The sequence below is a fragment of the Podarcis bocagei genome (genome assembly GCF_964188305.1).
Source record: "Podarcis bocagei genome assembly, chromosome: 7".
Lineage (NCBI taxonomy): Eukaryota > Metazoa > Chordata > Lepidosauria > Squamata > Lacertidae > Podarcis > Podarcis bocagei.
Window position 1 is genome coordinate 20,810,321 of NC_138132.1, and position 21,898 is coordinate 20,832,218.

The 21,898-nt window shown below is 48.0% G+C and overlaps 1 protein-coding gene across 3 annotated transcripts in view; it reads right to left on the reverse strand.

Annotated features, from left to right (window-relative positions):
- KMT2B (lysine methyltransferase 2B) overlaps window positions 1–21,898 on the reverse strand; it is a 62,653-nt gene that overhangs the window by 35,156 nt on the left and 5,599 nt on the right. Inside the window, exons 2-7 of one of the 3 annotated variants that reach the window (XM_081201846.1) lie at window positions 14,426–14,498; window positions 10,558–12,812; window positions 6,448–6,561; window positions 6,002–6,164; window positions 4,082–4,337; window positions 1,624–1,679 (exon numbers count right to left, since the gene is read on the reverse strand). In XM_081201846.1, coding sequence (XP_081057972.1) covers window positions 1,624–1,679; window positions 4,082–4,337; window positions 6,002–6,164; window positions 6,448–6,561; window positions 10,558–12,812; window positions 14,426–14,498 — 2,917 coding nt within the window. Of the gene's footprint in view, window positions 1–1,623; window positions 1,680–4,081; window positions 4,338–6,001; window positions 6,165–6,447; window positions 6,562–10,557; window positions 12,813–14,425; window positions 14,502–21,898 lie in introns of all 3 variants that reach the window. The other 2 variants (XM_081201845.1, XM_081201847.1) reach the window with 2 other exon arrangements.

The following is a 21,898-nucleotide window of genomic DNA, read 5'->3' on the forward strand; positions in this document are numbered from 1 at the left end:
AGAGCACCTCGAGTTCTGCACAAGTGCAATGAAGCCACGGGATATAGGATGGACCTGCTAGAACAAATCCTGTACACAGATGGTTACATTCAAGTCAGTTCTACTCAGAGCACACCTGCTGAAATTAACAGACCAAAGTTAGACATGCCCATTAAATTCCAGTGGGTTCATTCTGATTAATATTCTATTTATTTTCTGTATACACAAGATGTGTTCCTGACTTCGCAGTTTTAAAAGTATACTGGTAAATGATGCATGAAAACCATGTTTTAAAGGGAATGCCCCAAATCCCCTGGAAGCAGGCAGAGTATCTTACATCTGTGGGAGAAGGACTCTTCCCTTCAGCGCAGTTACCATGGCTTGTGAATTGGACTTGTAAAGAAGCCTACAGATGTCACTAGCCTACGATTTCTTTTTACTACCAACCTTTAGTTGTATGCTAGCTGTGGAGAAGAGGGGAAAGCTTCCTCTCTGCAGCCAGCACAGAAATAAATGCAGCCCACTAGACTCTTAGCAGGCTACTAAAAATATTTCCTTCCGCCAAGTGCCCTGATGGTGGAGGGACAGGGAGATCTGCCCCTTCTCTGGCAGTCTGGAGCTACCAGGAGAGTCATTAAACGCAAGACTGGCACTAAACACCCCGTTCTTTTTCTCTCTCTCCCCACCCAATATCCACAAGCTTCAACCTTTCTTCCCAGTATCTGAAAGAGGCTTAGACACCAAATTTCAACTTCTCCACAAAACAGAGCTTGTTTAACAACGTGTAACAATTTAATACGTGAATTTGCAAAATATAACCCACCAATACACAATGCGAAGGACAATAAGTAAGTAGTAGCAGAAGAATTAAGTCCATTTGCACACACACCCCACTTTCCCACAGAAAGGTTTTGCCCAAAGCGGCTTACAGGAAGATAAAACAAACATAGCTGGTCATATCGATAAAAACAGTTAAAGATATATCAAAACACACAGTTTCAAAATGCACAGATAACGACAATGAAAACAGCAGCCCCAGACTAACACAAAACTTTATAAGTGACGGACCACTAAACATCAAAAGCCTGTTAGAACAAGAATATGTCTTTTAAGTGCTGAATGTCATCATCCATTCTATCACGATGTAGAAACCAGTGCTTATTGCAATTCACGGCTGGGTATCCAGTACAGAACTCCTGCACCCAACCCCTACTCCACTGTACATGTGGGACTGGACCCAAAAGGTTTACACGCAGGTAGAAATATGTTCAGTTGCAGTACGCAGGATAGTACGCACCCCGGAAATGATCTCTTTCAGCTTCTGCCTTCTGGAAGAAGGTATAGGGTTATAAAGACCAGGACTAGCCGCCTGAGAAACAGTTCTACGAAAATGCAATTCTGGTTCTAAACGCAGCATAAGGAGTCTCTATAGTATATTGTATTTTAAAATGGGGTTTCAGAGTTTTTGGGGGCTTTTGAATGTCTTATGTAGATTTTTCAATTTCATTGTTCTGTATGGGACAATGACAATAAAGATATCGTATCATATCGTAACGACGCCAAGGAAGAGGCCACACATAATCACTCAGCCAACTCACAGCAGCACATGATCAGTCCACCCATGTACAGCCACTCAATCGTTACCTTTCTTAGAGAGCCGCTCCACCCGCCGCGCCTCGATCTTGTCGCACTTCCGATACCTGCCAGTTAGCCAGACATGACATGGTCAGAGCAAAGAAATCAGCCGCAAAGAAACTCTTATCTGGTCCACCAGCGCAGGAGGAGCTGAAGGAGCTCTGGCCCACACCCTCCCACCAAGGCAGCAAAGGGTCAGGGCCCACAGTACGTGGTCTTGCTCAAAGCAGACAGAATACTGTGGAGCTAGACACCAGCAGTGATGGACAGCTGGCCAAATACTCCTCAGTGGGGAAGAAAGCCCCATCTGAGAAAGGAAAGGCTCTTTTCTTGCCAGTGGCATTCATTTGTTTGTAAGATTTGTATGCTGCAATTTCATTGAAAATATCAAAGCAGTTTACAGCATATATAATAAAATACATGTGGTTTTTTAAATTAACCCCCCCCAACGCACACAGCTATCAATTACAGAAGATGTATTCTTAATTGTCTGCATAAGCCTAGTAGCAAGGAGAAGTTTAAGCTAATGCCTGAAAGTTAAAACAGAAGGCGCCTGCCTGCTGAATCTCTGCTGGAAGAGCTTTCCATGGGACTGGGGTTGTATTATTATTATTATTATTATTATTATTATTATTATTATTATTATTATTATTATTATTCCACCCTTCATCATAAGATCTCAGGGCAGTTCCCAGAATAAAATGCAGGATACAAACAAGTAAAACAAAACAACAAAGCAATAACATGTACAAATGCACAGTGTAAAGGTAAAGGTACCCCTGCCCGTACGGGCCAGTCGTGACCGACTCTAGGGTTGTGCGCTCATCTCACTCAAGAGGCCGGGAGCCGGCGCCGTCCGAAGACACTTCTGGGTCACGTGGCGGAAACGGAAACACCGTTTACCTTCCCGCTATAAAGCGGTACCTATTTATCTACTTGCACTTAGGGGTGCTTTCGAACTGCTAGGTGGGCAGGAGCTGGGACCGAACGACGGGAGCTCACCCCGCCGCGGGGATTCGAACCACCAACCATACAATCAGCAAGTCCTAGGCACTGAGGTTTTACCCACAGCGCCACCCGCGTCCCTGACAGTAACTCAGGTCCTTGTTTTAAAACAACGTGCTTCTAATCTCCACAGCTATGGGAAACAGTAGGCGCCTCCAGATTTACTAATATTTTGTGGGAGGGACTGGTGTGCACAATTTACAAGTGGATTAAAGTGCTCTGCAGCCCTAGGGGCAACTAATTCACTTTTTTTCTTTTAAAAAATCAGACTTTTTGGAGTTAGGAATGTGATGGGAAAATGCATCATGGAATAAGATGCACGAACCACTCCACAAGCAGATCAGGATGGTTGCTCATTGTCATATAACCTCCCCACAAGCAAATCAGGACGCGTGCTCTATAAATAGGTTCCTGGGGGAGCCTACTGCCCGTATAACAGATAGCCATCCTCTCACCTTCTTGCATGACAGAATTGCCTCAGCTCAGAAACCTCTTCTGCATAGCTATTAAAAACACAGGAGTCCCATCCTCCTTGACACCTGTCCACCCTTCTGAGGATGACTGAAGCTAAGGGAGGGGGGGATGCAGCTTCCCAAGGCTATGTGGCACATCTCCAGGTTCCCCACCTCCCAAAAAAGTTGCTAGTCCCTGCTTTCTACCACTGCTGTTTAGATACCTCAACTTGAGATTAAACAAAACAGCTCACCTTTGCCAGAACTACCTGCATGCAAGAAGGTGAAGCTGTTGAGTTCACCATGAAAAGCAGGTGAGGTGTGAGGAACCTTTTTCAGGCTGAGGACTGCGTTCCCTAATGGAATTTCAAGAGAAATGAATGGGAGCCGCTACCAAATATAGTGCAAGGGAAGAATAAGGATGAGGGCAGAAAACACTGCCTAAATAATCCTGATTCCGGGTGGGCACCACCATTTTATTTCTGTTCTTCCACTCGATTTGGGCACCATTTTATTTTAAGAATCCTGCGTAAGCTGCTTTTACAACTCCTATAAAGTGGGACGTAAGTATGCTAAATAAACAAACCACCCAACCACTTCCAGACTTCACTGGAATTGGCACGTGGTTGGGCAAATATGCACCTGTGCTCCCCAATCCAACAAGAGACAAGCTGCTGTAGTATGCAAATCTCCATTGTCGAAATGGGGCAAACGTCTACACACTTACAGGCCTATCTTCCCCACCTTAAGGCCCGGGAACTTGTTTTGCAGGTAGTGGCTGCCAAGGCATTTAGCAGGCAAGATTCTGCAGCCAAAACTGAGCTCTGCATGGGAGCTGCGCAACTCCAGCATCTACCTAACCTCAGCCACAAAACCACTGGACATCACCTATTTTCTTGGCTGGGCAGAGAACTCTTCGGGCATAGCTCCCAGTTCCCAAGCAGCACAGAAGAGAGAAGCCGGAGGGCAAAATTCAGCAACGAACTGGGAACCCCCCTGGACATACTCACACGCAGCACTGCTTCTTGGTGTTTGGCCCGCCAAACTTCGGCTTGTCTAGGCAGTTGATGCACTCCCCACAGTCCTGCAGCTTCAGGCAGCCTTTGCACTTCCCACAGCGCGTCATTCTGTTCTTCTTGCCGTGGTGGTGGTGGTGATGATGGTGGGAGACGTGGCGGCGCACAGGGGGTGGCGCAGCCTTGACGGCCGTATCTGCCTTCACTTGCTTCTGGTGGCCGCTTTCGCTCTCTGAGGCTGAGGAGGTCTCTGCGGAATGGAAAGTTCAAAAAGATGACCGGAATGCAGCTCCATCTCGAGGCCCCAGAGAACATCTCTGTATGTCACCCAAATATTTCTATGGGCGCAAGAAAAGCTCGGTGCAGACAATGTAAAAAGGACCAGGCCACAAAAGGATCTCATTCACTTATTAGGTCAGAGAATCATAGGATTGTCGAGTTGGCAGGGACCTCTGGGGTCATCTAGTCCAACCCCAACTCAGCTAAAGCATCCATGACAGGTGGGCATCCAACCTCTGCTTAGAAACCTCCAAGGAAGGAGAGTCCACGATCTCCCAAAGGAGACTGTTCCACTGGCGAACAGCTTTCCAAAGAGTTGGACTTTTAATTAGGTAAGACTGTGTGCTATTGGCAAGAAGGGAACTCAGCCCGTGTAAAGGCTCCTGAATTTTCACTTTGACACTAAAGGCTTAAGTATGGAATTGCTCCTCCCAAAGAAAGTACAGGCAACTCCTCGTTTACGTGCCTCTGATTGATGCCTAACTGCACAAATGCGCGGAAGTGAATTTTAAAATGACAAAACAGGCCTAGAAGAGCCCAGAAGGGGCAAAAAAGGCACGGAAACAGCACCCAGCAATCCCAGGAGCCTTTGCGCCAACCTCTGAGGCCTGAAGAAAGTTCGAATTTGAGCAATGAGGAACTGTTCACACGGAAGTCCCCACCCATGGGGCTTCTGTCGGAGGAGGCCCTGCCCCTCACCTCCATCAACTGGGCCTGGGCAATACAGTCGTACCTTGGTTGTCGAATGGAATCCATTCCGGAAGTCTGTTCAACTTCCAAAAACGTTCGGCAACCACGACTTCCAATTGGCTGCAGGAGCTTCATACACCCAATTGGAAGCTGCGGAAGCCACACCAGACGTTCGGCTTCCAAAGAATGTTCGCAAACCAGAACACTCACTTCCGGGTTTGTGGCATTTGGGAGCCAAAATGTTCCGAGTTTGGGATCCAAGCTACAACTGTATCTGGTTTTCAACACTGCGGTATATCACCAGCTAAACAACGTGATATACTGATATACCACAATGTCTGAAATAAGGATGGGGCTATGTAGAAGCAATGGCTGGCTTCCCGGGTTTTTTTTCCACATAGTGGTGTTTGCATAGCACAGACACATATACATAATAAGTTGTGATATATTGCCAGGTCAAAAATTATGAAACTGGTATCACAATACGGACTTCGAACTGGTTTTGGATGCTATATTGCCCAACCCTAACACACATCATGATTTGCAATATATTGCCAGGTGAAAAATTATGAAAGCGATAGAACGATACAGAATTCAAACCGGTTTTGGATGATATACTGATATATTGCCCAGCTCTACCATCAGTCCTAGCCAAAACCGGTGTCCCCTGAATATGGCATGGTGGCAGTGCTCTCCAGGATATGTGCAGAGCTAACACTGGTTTTCCAGTCTTCCTTATCGCTCCCCTGATTATCCCGCCGAGGATCAATAAACATCTTTGCCACATAGCTACAGAAGGAGATGCCACATATTAGTGCGCCCATTATTAGCCCTGTGATCTTGCAGCTCAGCACTCCTCACGTTATCATGCTCACCCTTTAAAAAGAGGCCACAGAGTGTAAAGGAAAGGAAGCTTCAAGCTGGCATCCCCACACAACCACTCACCCTCTACTGTGGGCGATGCAGCGATCTCCTCCCTCTCCCGCAGCGGCAGGGCACTGAGGCGCGGCACATCCTCTGGCACCATGGCACGAGACTGCCCCAGGGCCACTGAGGCATGCCGACACACGTGCTTGATCCGAGGGCCCTGCAGGGGGGACTCTTGGCCCTGCAAGGGAAGAGAATTAGGATCGGCCATGGGCATGAATGGTAAACAGCAGGGCCGGCCCTGAAAAACCACCCCCCAGTTCTCAGTGAACCTGTACCGCCCGGCGCTTGCCAGGAGTACAGAGAAGGACTGCACTGCTAAAAGCCACTGGCAGGCCAGGCCAAGAAAGGCAATCTGCACAGAGGATGCCTGTGTCTACATAGGATCCATTGCTCTGGAAACCAGAATCATCGTCACTAACCGGAGTTCAGCTACACCACTGTATATACATGCAAAGAGTTACCTGCTTCCTGTCCTCTTTCCTGTCCTCTTCTGCCACTTTGAGTTCAGTAGTCACCTCCTGCTTAACGGGAACCTTTGGAGTCTCAAAGAGCTCAGTATTGACTGTTTGACACCCCTATAGAGAAGAGACACACAGATGAAAGGTAGTTAGTTGGTTAGTTAGCATTTGAGACTCTTTTTGCGTATACCAAATGTCCCAAGCAACACTGGCCGCTCCCCATCATAATGGCAGCTCTCAGCCTGCAAATGTGTTTGTAGAAACTGATCTGTAATGCCAGTTGCACAAACACAGAACATGCCTATATGTATGGTGCTGTCCAGATATTGCTGAGACTCCAACTCCCATCAGCCCCAGCCAGCATGGTCAATGGTCAGGGATGCTGGGAGACATAGTCCACAACTTCTGGAGGGCACCATGTTGGCTAACTTATGGAGACACAACTGCATTGCAAAGCACTGGACACACCCTCTGAACAGTCCAATGGCTGGTACTAAAAATTCAGACTCTCTTTAAAAAGCAAAACAAAGATGACACTGGAAACCCACAGTCATGGCTCCCTAAAAGTGAAGGCCATTTGCGTGGGACTCGTGAAAACAAGAGGTGCTTCAGTGGGAGCTGTGTGACTTCTACTCTCAGTATAGCTATTGTATCTCAATCACCACCTTCAGCCTCAGCCTCTCTCTCTCCCTCCTTCTTCCCCTGAGGGTCATCTAGTCCAACCCCCTGCAATGCATTACTGGTCTATTTCAGGGTTCTTGGCTTTTCTTCCCCAACACACACACAAAAATCAAAAGCTATGGGGGGGGGGGGACCCCAAACATTAATTATACAACCAGAAACAAAGCTTTCAAAATGGAAGCACATGCATTTATGCACAATTGCTCTTTATGTTAATGTAATAAAATCAAAGAGTGCTTTCTGAATGCAAAATGGAGAATTTCACTTACCTAGAAATTCTGGTGGTTCAAATAATATAAGGTTTAGCTTATTTAAACACAACTCCAGACTCTTTAGACACAGATTGAAGTAGAAAAGGTATTCCCAAGTAAGAGTCAAGCACAGAACATAATCTACAATGCAGAATTCAGTATCCAGAAACTCTCCGCTTTCAGACTTTTAAAAGCTAGTGTTACATTCCTAAGATTACAATCAGAGGCTTGAAGGTGTGTGGTCAACTGATCAGATCTCAGGTGTATGTGTTTTGTGGAGACCATTTCAGCTGCGAGTTTGGAAGACATGCTCCCTACCTTACAGGCCTTTTTCCACCTGCTCTGGGAAGCCGGGGCCTTGACTGACTCCAGTTACAAAAGCTGAGGCTGTTGAACAGACTCTTTGGCTGGAGTATTATTTAGCAGGGAAGGGAGGTTTGCTGCCGTTATCTATATTAATTTTCCATTTCTTTATTTTAGATCTTATGATTTACATGGAAATTGTTCAATGTGTACCTTTTGATGTTCCATTAATTGTTTATGACTTCTGTTATATTTGTAATTATGAAATGTTTTCATGTTGCAAGCCGCCTCGAGCACTGTTTTAACTTTGGGAAAGCGACATACACATAAAACGATCAATTGATGGTGGGAAAGAGATGTAGATTTTGCCGTGGCCGGGGGCTGGACTTTCAGTACCCTGCCTGGCTTCCAGCCCTGACAAGCGAACGTGAAGTTATGCAAAACAGATTATGCTTAATCTGCATAATCTAAACAGGTCACCATTTTCCTTGCAAAGGACTTTTGATTACTTTAGCACATTGCCCTGGATGTGGCCATGCCATGTGTTGGTCTTTCTTAGAACTGCTGTGCACGTCTTTTTTTGTCTGGGGGAAGGGCCAAAGCTTGGTGGCAGAGCAGAGAGTAGAAATAAAAGGGAAGTTCTCGTGACAGAGGAATGTAAGAAGCGGATTCCCCCAAGGATCAGTATTTTTGCTTGTTTATAAATCACCTGCATTTAGGGATGAGCAATGAGGTGGCCAAGTTCTCTGATGACACCCTAGTGTGCAGCATGGTGAGGGACTGCGAGGAGCTCCCAAAGGATGCACCCAAGCTAGGCGAATGGGCATTAAGATGGCAAATGCGATTTGATGAAACAAGGGCAAAGTGGCACACACTTGGGTAAAAAAAAAAAATCACATATATGGTTAAGGGGTTCTGAACCAGCAGTGAGTAACAGGAAAAGGGTTACTGGAGCCATGGGGAATAGCTCGATGCAATTGCAGTCCCAACAAGCAGCAGTGTGGAAAAGGCAAATTCCATGTTAGGGAAAGGGATTGTAAATAAAACTGCCAATGTATTAATGCCGTCATACAAATCTATATAGTGTGCCTGCATTCACAATTACTGCGTACGGTTCCAGTTACCACACCTCAAAAAGGATATCATAGGGCACGGAAAAGTTAAATCAAAATGATCCCGGGGCTGGGGCAACTCACCTATGAGAAGGGCTGGGTGATATCAGCTTTTCAATGTTGCAATTTATCACCAATTGAACACCATGATATCGTGATACATCACGATGTTGAAAAGCAGAGGAAGGAACAAGTTGCATTGGGTGGTGGCCCCACGATGCACTGGGGTGAAGCCGCCTCAGCAGGAATGCCAGCAGTTTCACCCCAGGGTCTTGTGGGCCCCTGGCCAATGCAGCTTGTTTCTCCTTCCGGGTGCTGGTGGCAGTGTAACTCAGGAGCGATGGCAGTTTCACCCACGATACACCCCCAGGTGAAGGCACCATCACACTCTGGCCCTCAAACCAGTGCTGGGCGATGTATCAACTATACCTATGAGGAAAGGTTACAATATTTGGGACTTTTAGTTTAGAAAAGGCAAGTTTTTCTCCTTCCCTCATAATACTGGAATCCAGCGTCATTCAAGGATGCAGAATGTTGGAAGAATCCAGATAGGAAAAAAGGACATGCTTCTTCACACAGAGCATATTTAAATTATGGAATCTCCTGCCCCAAGATGTAGTCATAGCCAGTGCTCGAAACACCCATTGTTCTAGGCGCATTTTGCAACAGGGAATTTCATCAGTGCAAGCAGTTTCTGAGCTCTGGGCGCAGTACTGCGCCTAAGATTTCAGATTAAAGCTGCAGAGTGGAAGGAAAGGAAGACCTTTTTTCCTGCTACTCTCTGAAGACTTCCCCGCTTCCAGCTACTCTCTGAAGACTGGAGAAGAGACCCTCTTAAGAATATTAGGAGGGTGGGCAGGGGAAGGACTAGGCCATGTGAAAAATGAACATAACATTTTAGCCGCAGTTCATTCATTTTCAGCTTTGTATTCTTCGTTGTTTAAAAAGCGCACCATAACCTAGGTTTAAGGTGCCACGTAGCTCCTAGCTTTCATATCTCAGTTTCTAACACTGGTCATGGCCCACCAGTTTGGATGACAACTTGGTGGAGGACAGGTCTACCAATGGCTACCAACTACAATGGTTGTGCCCTATCTCCAGGATCAGAGGCTGTATTCCTCTCTGAACCTACCTGTTCCTGGAAAGCGTAAGTGGGACCTGGTGTTGCTCTCAGGTCCCGCTTGGCCATTGTGAGAACAGGTTGTTGGACTGGATGACCCTTTGGTCTCATCCAGAAAGATTCTTAGGTCACAGCCTTATTTGGCTGGCCCAATTATCACAACTTCTTTTAATGCAGGGATGGAGAACCTGTGGTCCTTCCAATGTCGTGACCGCTGGCCATGCTGCATGCAGCTGATGGGAATTCAATAACGCAGTTGGTTAGAGCATGGTGCTGATAATGCTTAGGTTGAAGGCTCAATCCCAGTAAGGGACAGCTGCATATTCCTGCATTTCAGGGGGTTGGACTTGAGGATCCTCAGGGTCCCTTCCAATTCTATGATTCTAAGTACCCCATCTCTGTTTTAATGGAAAAAATGACCTATGTGGACCCTTATACAGGGTTAACGTTAACTTTACCTACAACGTCTCTTGATGAACAGTACACAGTACCACAGTGGGGGGGGGGCATGGAGCTTAAAAACAAAACAGATGAAGCAAAATCATTAACCGAGGCCCCAAAGACCACCGGCCTTTCCTTCTACAAATGCACAGCCTTGCCTATCGCGCCAAAGCCTTGCCACTCCCACCCCTGAGGCTTCTCTTACCGGCGTCATTTTGAAGTGCTTCTGCTGATCGATCTTGTACAGCTGCACCTTGGCACGAGTGAGCAAGCTGTATACCTTATCCATGCTTGACAGCTGGGTAATAAGGGGCTTGGGCTCCTCTGGAGGGGGCTTCAGTGCCTCCGAGCGCAGGCTAGCTGGCTCTCCCTCACTCTCTGAACTCTCAGCTGCCACCTCCTCCTCATCCTCATCCTCCTCCTCCTCTTCCACTTGGGCCGACGGAGGCAGAATCCTCCGGATGGCCACCTTGTGAACTACGCCAGGAGAATTGACATCCTCCATGGTGATCAGCTCTTTGCCCTGAGCCCCAAGAGGCCTAGAAACCTCTGGGAAGAGGGGCAGGGCAAGGTGGTTCGTCCTTCCCAACAGCTTCTTGCCACTGCGGGTCACCACTGGCTCGTAAGGGAGCAGGAGACCCTCTTGCTGGAGCGCAGGGAGGTCCCTCCTGAGCTCGGGGGACGCAGGCACTAGATCAGATTCCTCAGGAGACACCGTCAGAGATTCGTAGATCTTCAGGTGTGCCTCGCTGGGTGTGAACTGGGGGGCTCGCAGCAGCGGGGTCCGCTTGGCCGGGGGAGATGGGGTTGGCGCTGGAGTGCTGAGCAAAGGAGACGTATCTTCGCAAGGAAGATGGAAGAGCGCCTTGCCCGTATCCTTGGGGGGCGACGGGGGGCTCAGCGAGGTCCACCTGAAGGTGGGCTCCCGAAGGATGGAACGGCGCTTCTCAGGTAGGGCGGGAATGGAGGAAGTTAGGAGGGGCACACTGGGGGAAGGCGGGGGCGACAGGGCCCGAGAGGTATCTTTATCAGGGGAGCTAGGGGCTGGGGGAGTCAGCTGAAGGGGAGTCTCCAGCAACGGCAGCATGGGAGTCTCCTGCTTGTCTGCACAAGGCCCGTCTGCTGCAGCGCTTTCCACGGGCTTGGCTGCCTTCTGCGGAACCTCGTCCATAAAGCGGCGGGGGGTCCGGATGAGGCGCGACGAGCGGGCGCTCACCACGGGCATGATGAACTGGCGGATATTCTTCAGGAAGTTGGCCTTGTGACCTGGCGCCTCTTCGAAGCCAGGCCCGCCAGGCTGCTGTGCAGCTGCTAGAGCCTCCTCTCTGGCTTTGGCCGGCAGGTGCTGAGAAGCCAAACGCTGGGCCCGCTGCGTAGCGGTCAGGGGAGGACGCCCGCGACCCCTTTTCAAACACTGCGCCCGCGTGGAAAGGGCAATGCTGGAAGTCCCCTCCTCGGAAACAACTCCTGACCCGTCACTCTGCGGGCAGGGCTGCTGGTGCTCTTGTTGGCCAGCTATCTCACTGGGTGAAGCAGGAACGCCACCTCCTGGTGCTGGAGCTTCTGGTTCTGGCTCAGAAGCCTCCAGCTCCAGGACAGGAGCCTCTGACAGTTGCTCAGATTCTTGGGCAATCACCTCCAGTTGTGGCTCTGGCTCTGGCTCTGGGGCAGCAAGTTCTGGCTGGGGCTCTGGCTCTGGGAAAAGGACTTCTGCCTGAGATTCTGGAGTAGAAGACTCCTGTTTCTGTTCCGGCTCTGGGGCAGACCCGTCTGACTCTGACAAAGGTGCCTCTGACTCCGATACAGACCGGGAAGGAAGTGGGGAGATTCCCTTCCTCGGTACAACGCTCCACTTCCTCTTGCGGCCCCTCCTGTGCCCAGGAGTTTTTAGCCGGACGTGGGTCACCACCAGCTGGCCAGACTTGTGCCGCTTGGCCTTTGAGAAGAACTTCAGGATGAGTGGCGGCTTCTTCGGGGGCTCCTGGGGCGGAGGGGAGGGGCTGGCCGCTTGGCACGGTGAGGGTGACCGAGGGCTGCTGCTGCTGCTGGGTTCCAGGGTGGAATCTAGAGCTTTGGTGCTTTGACAAGGAGGCTTGGGTCTCGCAACGAGCCTCTTTGTGAAAGAGCCCCGTGGCCGGCCTCGCGGCCTGGGCGACACAACAGAGTTGAGGTCCTTCTCCATTTGTGACGGGAGGGCAGGGGAGACGGAGGGTTTAGTGGGGTCGCCAGGCTCTGGGTCTGCTTCAGGCTGCTCAGGAAGCATGCCGCCAGCTTGGGGGCTGGAAGCCGACAGCCGATTTGTCCTTGCTGGAGACCCCTTGTTGCTCTGAAGCAGCTCAGCCAAAGCCTTCACCATCCGCTCCCTCTGGGATTCCACAGCTCTCTGCTTCGACAGCCGCTTGGAAAGGGTGTCCTCAGCAAGCCCCCTTTTTTTCCGACCACGTGCTGGCAGCCCTGCGCCTGTAAGGAGAGAAGGAAACCTTGGCTGTCAAAATGCCTCTGGAGTTTCCAACCTACAAGGGCAGTGTGTACAGCACCAGGCCCTGGATATAACATGCTGGGAAGCACACCTCCAGAGAGCAGAAGGATTCTCAATACTTCAACTTGCAGACAGTTTTGTCGAAACAGTTGAAGTGGTCACTTACAGTAAGCAAACAACTGCTTCCAGGTGAGCACATGTGGCACCACTGACAGCATGTGCACCGAGACAGGCAGCACCCATAATTCCTTACTAGCAGGAAAACATAGCAGGACACTGAAGAAGGCATTTTCTTCGACCAATGATTTCTTCGACATGTATTCCCCACTTTTGAGGAGTCAAGGCTTTTCAGCACCTACGCTCCAGAGCTCCCTGCCTGTTGATATGACAGTCACTGTCTTGTTTATGGCGCCTACTAAAAACTCCCTTTTGTTTAGGCAAGCCTACCCAGATACATAATTTTTATTTGTTTTTTTTATGTCTACTTGTCCCTTAAGCTGCTGATTTTATCCACATTTTGACTTGCTTTTAAAGTTTGTTGAATTGATCAATATACATAAACAATTAATAAGAAAATGCTATTTTATATAAATTGCTTAGAGTTCTTTCTTTTAAAATCAAGTGGTCAATACATTTTGTTAAATAAATGAAGCTAACAGTTCTCTCAGATTCTCTTCAGTATTCCCCAGAATGCACCTATAGGGAAGCTGGGATAATACACATTTTTTAAAAATCTCAATCAGCTCTTTGTAAGTCAGCTGATGAACCAGTTAAACGTTCTTCCATCGGTTGGCAGCCCTTGTAACAACAGAAAGGAAGAAGACACAATTTGCTAGGAACGAAGGTGAAACTCCGTATCTGGTAGCATGCAATTGAGCTAAGGCAAACGGCATGACAAAAAGATGGTAAAAGAGCCGGGCTTCTCATTGCATATTAAATTTCTATGCCACCCTTCATCCAAGGATCACAGGGTGGCTGTGTACGTCATCAAAACACAAAAATGCATAACATAGTAACAAAAAAAAATTACCCACCCAGTTTAAAAGACCATAGTTGGCTTAATTAGCCAAAGGCTACCTTTGCTGTTGTTTTAGTTCAAATTTTGGAAGCTGCTTTTATACTGTAACTGTTTCATTTTCTCACTTGTACTATGGCACTGGTAGATGTAGCTGTCTATTTTCACTACATAAAGTTGATCTCAGTATTCCATGAGCTGAAGATCAAGACACACAAGCAGGGCAACTAATTAATATAATGAATCGCTTGCTTCGGACAGCTTTCTTGTAACAAAAAACACCACATCTAGACTCCCCGTGCCTGCTTTTTTTTTGTAAGAGAGTCACACATTATCTAAACATGCTATTAACATGTGACATGTAGTCTGGCCCTCTGACAGAATGCTGTGCTTTATTACTATTATTATTAGTTTAGTCTGGCTATGCTTGTTTCTGTTCAACAGAATTTCTTAATCAGTTTTTTACATGTTGTTTTTCCATGTTGCTATTGCTGGGACTTAAATGTGTGTGCAGATGTTCCAGACCACTGTCAGATTAGCCAGAAAACCACCAAGAGGCACCCGCAATGGCACCCTTACCTCTTTTAAAACGTAGAGCAGCACGCAGCGAGCTCTGAGAGGCGTCATCCTCTGAATGGAAGCCCAGGAACTCCTTCTGCCAGGCAAGAGAGAAGGAACTGGAGTCACAAGTGAGGGTCACGTTCAAGGAAGAAACCACCCGGCCCTTTCCTTACAGCAGATCACCCATGTAGCCAAGGTTAAACCCCTTTCTTCCAACACCGCTGCACAACTCTGGGGCGCCTCCCCATCACCACCACTGCCCACACAATCCTTTGAAAATAAAGGGGGAGGATTTATTTACATTTCTAAGTCACACTTTATTCAATCAGATTCCAGGGTAGTGTACAATAGACAAAACACCTGGGCAGGGCTGTGTACAAAGTGTTAATGGCAGAGCAGCAAGACACGTGTTCAAAAATACGCCTGCAGAGTTACTTGGCATCATTCAGATTTGTATCACAGAGCTTATTCAAATGTATGGACATAAAGACACCAAATCCTGTGTACATCTACTGGGAATTCTGTGCAAAATGGCCAGTTTGCACTTCTCAGAGGAGCAGCAATCAAAGCTTTTTCCGTATGTGGCTGCTGTGATTACTACGGACAGGGCAAGTCAGTCATTCTTTATTATTTATTATTATTTTTGAAAATTCTATACCGCCCTTCATCCAAGAATCCCTGAGCAGTTTACAATATGAAGACACAAAAATACACACCACAGTAACAACCAAAAACAATACTCCCATTGTAAAAGGCCATAGATGGTTTAATTAGCCAAAGGCCTGGGGAAGAGGGATGTTTTTGCCTAGCGCCTAAAGGTATCTTACAAAGGTGCCAGGGGAGCCTCCCTGGAGAGAGAACTCCACAAAGAGGGAGCTACCTCAAAAAAGGCCTGTTCTCATGTTGACACCCTCCAGACCTCGTGTGGAGGAGGCACACAAAGAAGGGTCTGAGATGACTGATCCATGCACAACTGACACACTGTGTATAAGAGAATTGGCCCAACACATGGGTAACTTTACATGGAAACCCAAGAGCTATGTACTAGTTTCCCCACATCTATACAAAGTAACCTCAGACCCACATCTGAGCACATAGTGGACTCATCTTTGGATGTGCAGAGAAAGTTCCTGGGCCTGCTGTCCCTCTCTTCTGAAAGGTGAGAGTCTGGGTCTCAGCAAACACAAAAACCCCAGACATAGCCAGAAATTTATCCATGTTGGGGGTCTGATTCTGAAGGTCCCAAAGAAATTTAGGGAACTCTCAGGCACTGCATGCAAGGCTGGAGGTAATGGCCGCTGGGTGACAGAAGGCATGCAAAATGTACAACAGATTATGGGTGGAGCAACTCCTGGAGAAGGTCAACAGGGAAGCATGAGAGCCATTATTCCTCTTTACCTATTTTTCGTGGATTCTCACATTCTCTTAGTGGGTGGTTGCTTCAACAGCTTCTAAATTCGAATTCAAGTCCTTCTGCATCCCCATGCAGCTGTTCTTGGAACTGTGCTGCAAAGGGGAAGCATTACTGGTAGTAGACAGCTGCTGTAAGCTGTGGATAAGCACAGCACATGCTTTAGTCTATATCAGAGCTGTGGAACCTGTGGTCCTCTAGACGTTGCTGGACTCCAACTCCCATCAGCACCACCCCACCTGGCGGATGGTTGGAGATGATGGGCTCTGTTGAACCAGCAATCTCTGGAGAGTCAAAGGTTCCTCAACCCTAGGCTAGATGCTGCTATTCAGCGCTGATTTGGGTATGGCATATGTGCAAACCTAGTAACACCTACCTAGCCAATGCTTCCTCCTTTCTCTCCACTGTGTGCATATAGTATAGCTGTAATAGACTGTCAAAGGAAGGCCTGCTATTCAGAATTTGCTCATTGTTCCAGAAAGTGTTTTCGGCACTTTTGCATCAAGAGAGGTCAGCAGGATCATCTCAAAATGCACCACAGAACATGTGGTCTACTACTGCAGTAGAGAGCAACCAGCCAGGAAATGAAAGTTCCTTATAATTCTTGTGAGTTCTTCATTTTCTAACTGTTGCTCTCTGTTCAATGCAATGGATGGTGTGAGACAGAACTCTGGGTTCCATTGGGAAATTCTCGGTATGTTTGAGCCGACAGGTGAGACCAAACCTGTGTTCAGCTAAGGCAGCAGGGCAGGTGGGGTAACTGTTATTTTATCCCATTCTTCAGTCAAAAAGAGGGCCCCAGAGCAGCTTACAAATGTCAGTGATAGCACCTGGTGTGATTTGGCCCAGAAGCAGAAACTAGGATAGGACTATGCAGTTAGATGCAAACTTGCTTCTTAATTGAGAGATCAGCAGAGCAGGTGTAGTACCAGTTCACCCCTATACTTTATGTCATGGAAATGAATGGCAGCTATACATTCCTGTGGGGAAACAGCTATACGTGGGAAATGAATTACAGTGGGGGCAAAACTTTCCCTTCATCCATACAGCTCAGACTGGTCTCACTTCTGGACTGCAGGAAGAGGGAAAACAATATATTTTAACGTCCATCAGCAGAAAATTAGAAGCAGGGTTGTGATGAGGTAGAAAAGGTGCTCCCAGTTCCACATCCGTACATACTTCAGTGTTGGCACTGCTACTGCAGCAATGGGGGGATGGACCAAACACTTTGTTGTGCTTTAGTCTATAAGTGCATGCCTTGTTTTTTGTGCAAACTGCAACAGTAGGAGCAAGTGGTGGTTTCAACTTCTGGGAACTGGAGGTAGCAAACAGGGTTGGCAGGAGAAGAACTGGATCTTGCAACCCTCTCCTCCGCCCCAGACCTGGTGGGCTTTCAGGTAGTATCATTGCTCTCTCAATCTCATAGTAAAATCAGGTGGCTGAGAGTCTCAGTTTAGGAAAGAAACAGGGCTACCAACAAAGAAGGCATCAGCGTCCACATACTTGGGGAAAATCATAGATAAAGGAAGACGCAAGTTTGTGATCAAAACGACATTTTAGGGGAAGGAAAAGAAAAGAACCCAAACCACCTAACATGAACCTGTGAGCTTAAGAGGATCATTATGGCAGTTGAGCCTCTACATCAGTGTTTCCCAAACTTGGTTCTCCAGCTGTTTTTGGACTACAACTCCCATCATCTCTAGTTAGCAGGACCAGTGGCCAGGGATCATGGGAACTGTAGTTCAAAAACAGTTGGACAGCCTAGGTTTGGGAAACACTACTCTACACCTACACCCACACCCCTAAAGCAGAGATGGGGAGACCTTTTCAGCCTGAGGGCCACCGTTTAAGGAAGAAATATAATTGGTGGGCAGAACCAGAGGCAAAGTGGTCACAGCAACAACATTCTAGCCAGGCAAAAGCACTTGGGGGGCACAGCATGGCCAGTGAGGATTGTGGTCCGGGGAGAGTTCAGAGGGCAAGCTCGAGGGCCACATTTGGCCCCTGGGTGTAAGCTTCCAAGCCCTGGTCTAAGGAACCAGAATTCAGCCAGAAACGCCCTCTTCAGGTGTTACTCATGCCCACAGGTCTCCCCTCACCCCCGGCTGAGTTGTCCTTCTGCAACAACATGCTGTGTGCAGACACCAACTCATAGAGAAGGGCTTCATGCAACTAGGCTTCCCAATCATACAGAGTCTCTGCATGCAAATAGGCACTTGCAGGTGACTTCTTCTCCTTTTAGACCTGCCCCACTCCAGCGTCAACACCAGTATACCCTACACATAACTACGAAGGACTAGAGCTTGTGCAAGTCTATCCAGGAAGTCCAGGGCTGAGAGAAGCTTGGTATGCGAAATGTTCATGCGTCCGTTGATAACAAACTGAGGATGGAGAGGGAAGACAACTGACCTGCCAAAGGCCTGACAGCTTACAGCAAGTATCCTGGAGAATTTGGGGGTGGGGGAGAAAGAAAGAGGGAGGTGCCTTTCCTCTCTCAAGAACTGTGTTTTCTCCCTCTCACTATATAGTTAGAAAATACCAAGGTTTGGGTCCTAGTAATCCTCTAGTAGAAGAAAGCCTCAGCGATGGAAGGCAGGGGAGCAGGGGCAGGGATCAGACCAAGGCCCCTCCACAAAGATGTCTCCAAGGGCACCTTTTGGCTTTCTCCTATGTAAGCAAGTGGTTGCCATTAAATCCTACGGGAAGGTAAGGGAGTCATTTCCTAATGGACAATCTTCTGGGGCTGAATGCTTGGGGTGGGTGGGAGCAGCAACCCAAATAGGCATGTTAATGGATGTGACAGTAGGCTACGTTCCAGACACATGAAAGCGAGTGGTGTCTATACACCTATAGTTACCTCCACCCAGGCAGGCAAGATCCGCCATCAGGTACTTTAGGAAGGAATGAGGGAGGACTGAAAGGTGTGGCCTAGTGAGACTCTTGAAGGTCACACAGAGAAGGCTGTAGGGGGCACATCGGCCCCAAGGTTCCCTATCCTCGCAATAAGAGCACCTCCAGACCTGGGTGGCCAAGCACCCACTGGCAAGGTTGGCAAGCCCTCCTTCCAGACAAGAAACCCCACACATCCTAATAGGCACCCCCCCACACACATGTGTCATTTATCAATATAAAACACTAGGGAGGCAACGTTTGATTAAAACTTTGGAAATGGAACTGAACAATCGCCTTAAAAGGGTGCCCCTGATTAAGCGAGTGAATTGTTTTAATACTACTTTAACACAAGTGTTCATAAAAATTGCAGATGACCATCACAATAGGGCAGTTCCAGAAGGGCAGCAAACACAGCAAAGAGCGCTATAGTACCTTAGACTATTCTAAGGTAGACATAAGCCTTCATGGACTAGAATCCACTTTGTCAGATGTATGAAGCATTTTTTTAATAATTGGTAGAGACGTATGTACATTTTTTGAGAGCAGTGGTAGGGAGCAGTGAAGCCGGAAGGAAACAAAATGCATAAATAACAGACAGAGAAATTATGAAAAAACCTAAGTGAGTGACCATTACAAGACAAGGTTGGCAATAATGCAAAGCTCCTGGCCCTAGTAAGCTGGGGGGCCAACGACAGTTCCTATGATTCCTAGCATTGTTAAAAGTGGCATAAATGTGCTTTAAATGTATGGTGTGGCTGGGACCTTAAAACACACACAATCCCAATGATATTTCAGGCATCTGGTGAAGAGGACGCTAGTCCACAAAAGCATATGCCATAATAAATTTTCCAGCCTTCAAGGTGCCATGAGATTCTTCCTAGTGGGAGAAAGAAAAACGCATTTTGGAACACCTGATGCAATGTATGCTCACACATCATCTAGAAACAGAAGAAATCTGCTTATTGTTACAAACGATCGCTTGGCCTCTTGCATGCCTGTTTCTGCAGATTTTTTTATTTTTATTTTAGCACACCTGTATCTTGCCTTCCTTCCTTCGTGGAACTCAAAGCAATGTTTGTGGGGTTCCCTGGCCATCGTCCAGTTTAGCTTCAGCAAGGTGGCTGTATCATCATGTACCCCCATCAGACATGTACCCTGTGATGGATCTTAATCCATTAACCAACCAAAACTCATCCAATTAATCAGCCAACATTTATTTGAACGGGTGGACAGCTTTACTGGGGGGAAACAGCTAACTCCATAGTTCATGGTGTGAAGGTCACATTGTTCACAGATCACAGAGGACACGCAGGACTGGGTTCACAAAGGCTCTGATGTCACGGAAGGCACAGGGATATTGCACACTTAAATGCAGTGTCGAAATCTTCTTGCACGCATGCAACTGGCACTCCAAGGGCAGGCAGCCTGTCAAAACTCCTTCCCTGATGGAACAATAGGGAGATTATGCAAAGATGCTTCCATATAGGCTATCGCTCATATGCATGCTCAAGCTGAGAAACACTGCATAACGCCTCCTGCTGAACGCTTGAACCCAGACTCAAGAACAGCAAGATGATATTGCTCCTTATATTTTGAGGAGCAATCCTAGGGTGTATTTTCCCCTCTCTATCACTGATTTGTGATTCTGAAGGAAAAAAAATTCAACAAACATGTATCAAACCAACTACTGATCTCTAGAGCAGTGTTTCCCAACCTTTTTTGGGCAAAGGCACACTTGTTTGATGAAAAAAATTTCGAGGCACACCACCATTACAGCCCCGTGACGTCAGCGCGCAGCGTCACGCCGGGAGGGACGCACGAAAGTGTATTTTTTCCCTCCCCCTTGCCGGGGAACCTCCAAGCTTTGGGGGTGGGGGGGGGAGGAGGCAGCAAAGCGAGGCAGGAAGGAGAGCGCGGCTTGGCTGGGTGAGCTTTGGCAGGGGCAGGGAATGAGAGCCGCGAGGCGGGCGCTGCGGACGGAGGCACTGCCCGCCGAGCTCGCAGGCAGCCAGGCAGGCAGACGGCGAGAGCCCCGCGCTGGGCGGCCTCTTCTCGCCGCCGCCGCCCCGCCTCTCGCCACCCGACTCGCCCGCCTCCCTCCAGGCAACATCTCGCGGCACACCAGGCAACATCTCGCGGCACACAGTGGTTGGGAAACACTGCTCTAGAGCAGGGGTCAGCAAGGTTTACCTTGCCTGGGCCTGTTCACTCCAGTGGAGAGCCCTTCGTGGGCTGGACTGCATGTGCAGCCGCGATTTCTGGCGTCTGCATCTGTGCAGATGCAATTTCCGGCGTCTGTACAGAAGTGCTTTCCAGTGCCTGCACAGATGCGATTTCCAGTGTCTGTGTATGCGCAGTCGCGATTTCTGGCACTGCGGAAGTGAATCCCTGCACCGCGCCGGTTTATCACAGCGCGCGGGGACTCACTGAGTGGGCGGCTCAGTTCGTGGGCAGTTCGCTTGTGGCACATGGGCCTTAGGTTGCCTACCCCTGCTCTAGAGTGTCTTAATCCACCCATGCCCTCCCTGACCTGTTGTGGGTAATTGTCCATTGCAGACACAGAAAGTGGAGGAAACGGGAATTGATGAAACAGAGGCAAACAAGGGCCCTGTCTAGGTGTGCCAGTATTACACTTTTGGTAAAGGTTACTGAAGGGCTTCCGAGGTGTGTGTGTTTTTTAAAGAATATTTTATTTCAACACAATAGCAAGTAGGGAAAGTGTTTCCTGACAGTTCCCATGTGTCTGTTACAATGGTTATCAAAGCAGCAGTAACTGGAGCTAGCTCTTACCTGGCTGCGAGGAAGAACGCCATTCAACCTCACATGGCCATTTCTGACACTGATCACATTATGGACTGGTATACCAAACATCATTAACAGCTTACTGGAACACTATTATTATTATTCCACAACAGCTCAAAGTGACTAACAACCCCTTCCCTCAATACATACATCAAAACCAAAGGGGGGGGGGAGAAAGATACATTAAAAACATCCCTTCCACTCCAGGTGGTCATAGATAAGTTAAAAACCAAAAGCCTGGTTAAAATGGAATGTTGTTACCTAAAGGTATCTAGTGATGTGCCAGGCGGGTCTCCCTGGGGAGAGCATTCCACAAATGGGGAGCCACTACTGAAAAGCACCAGAGTAGCTGTTATCTGCACATCAGCTTTCCACAGCCTGGTGCC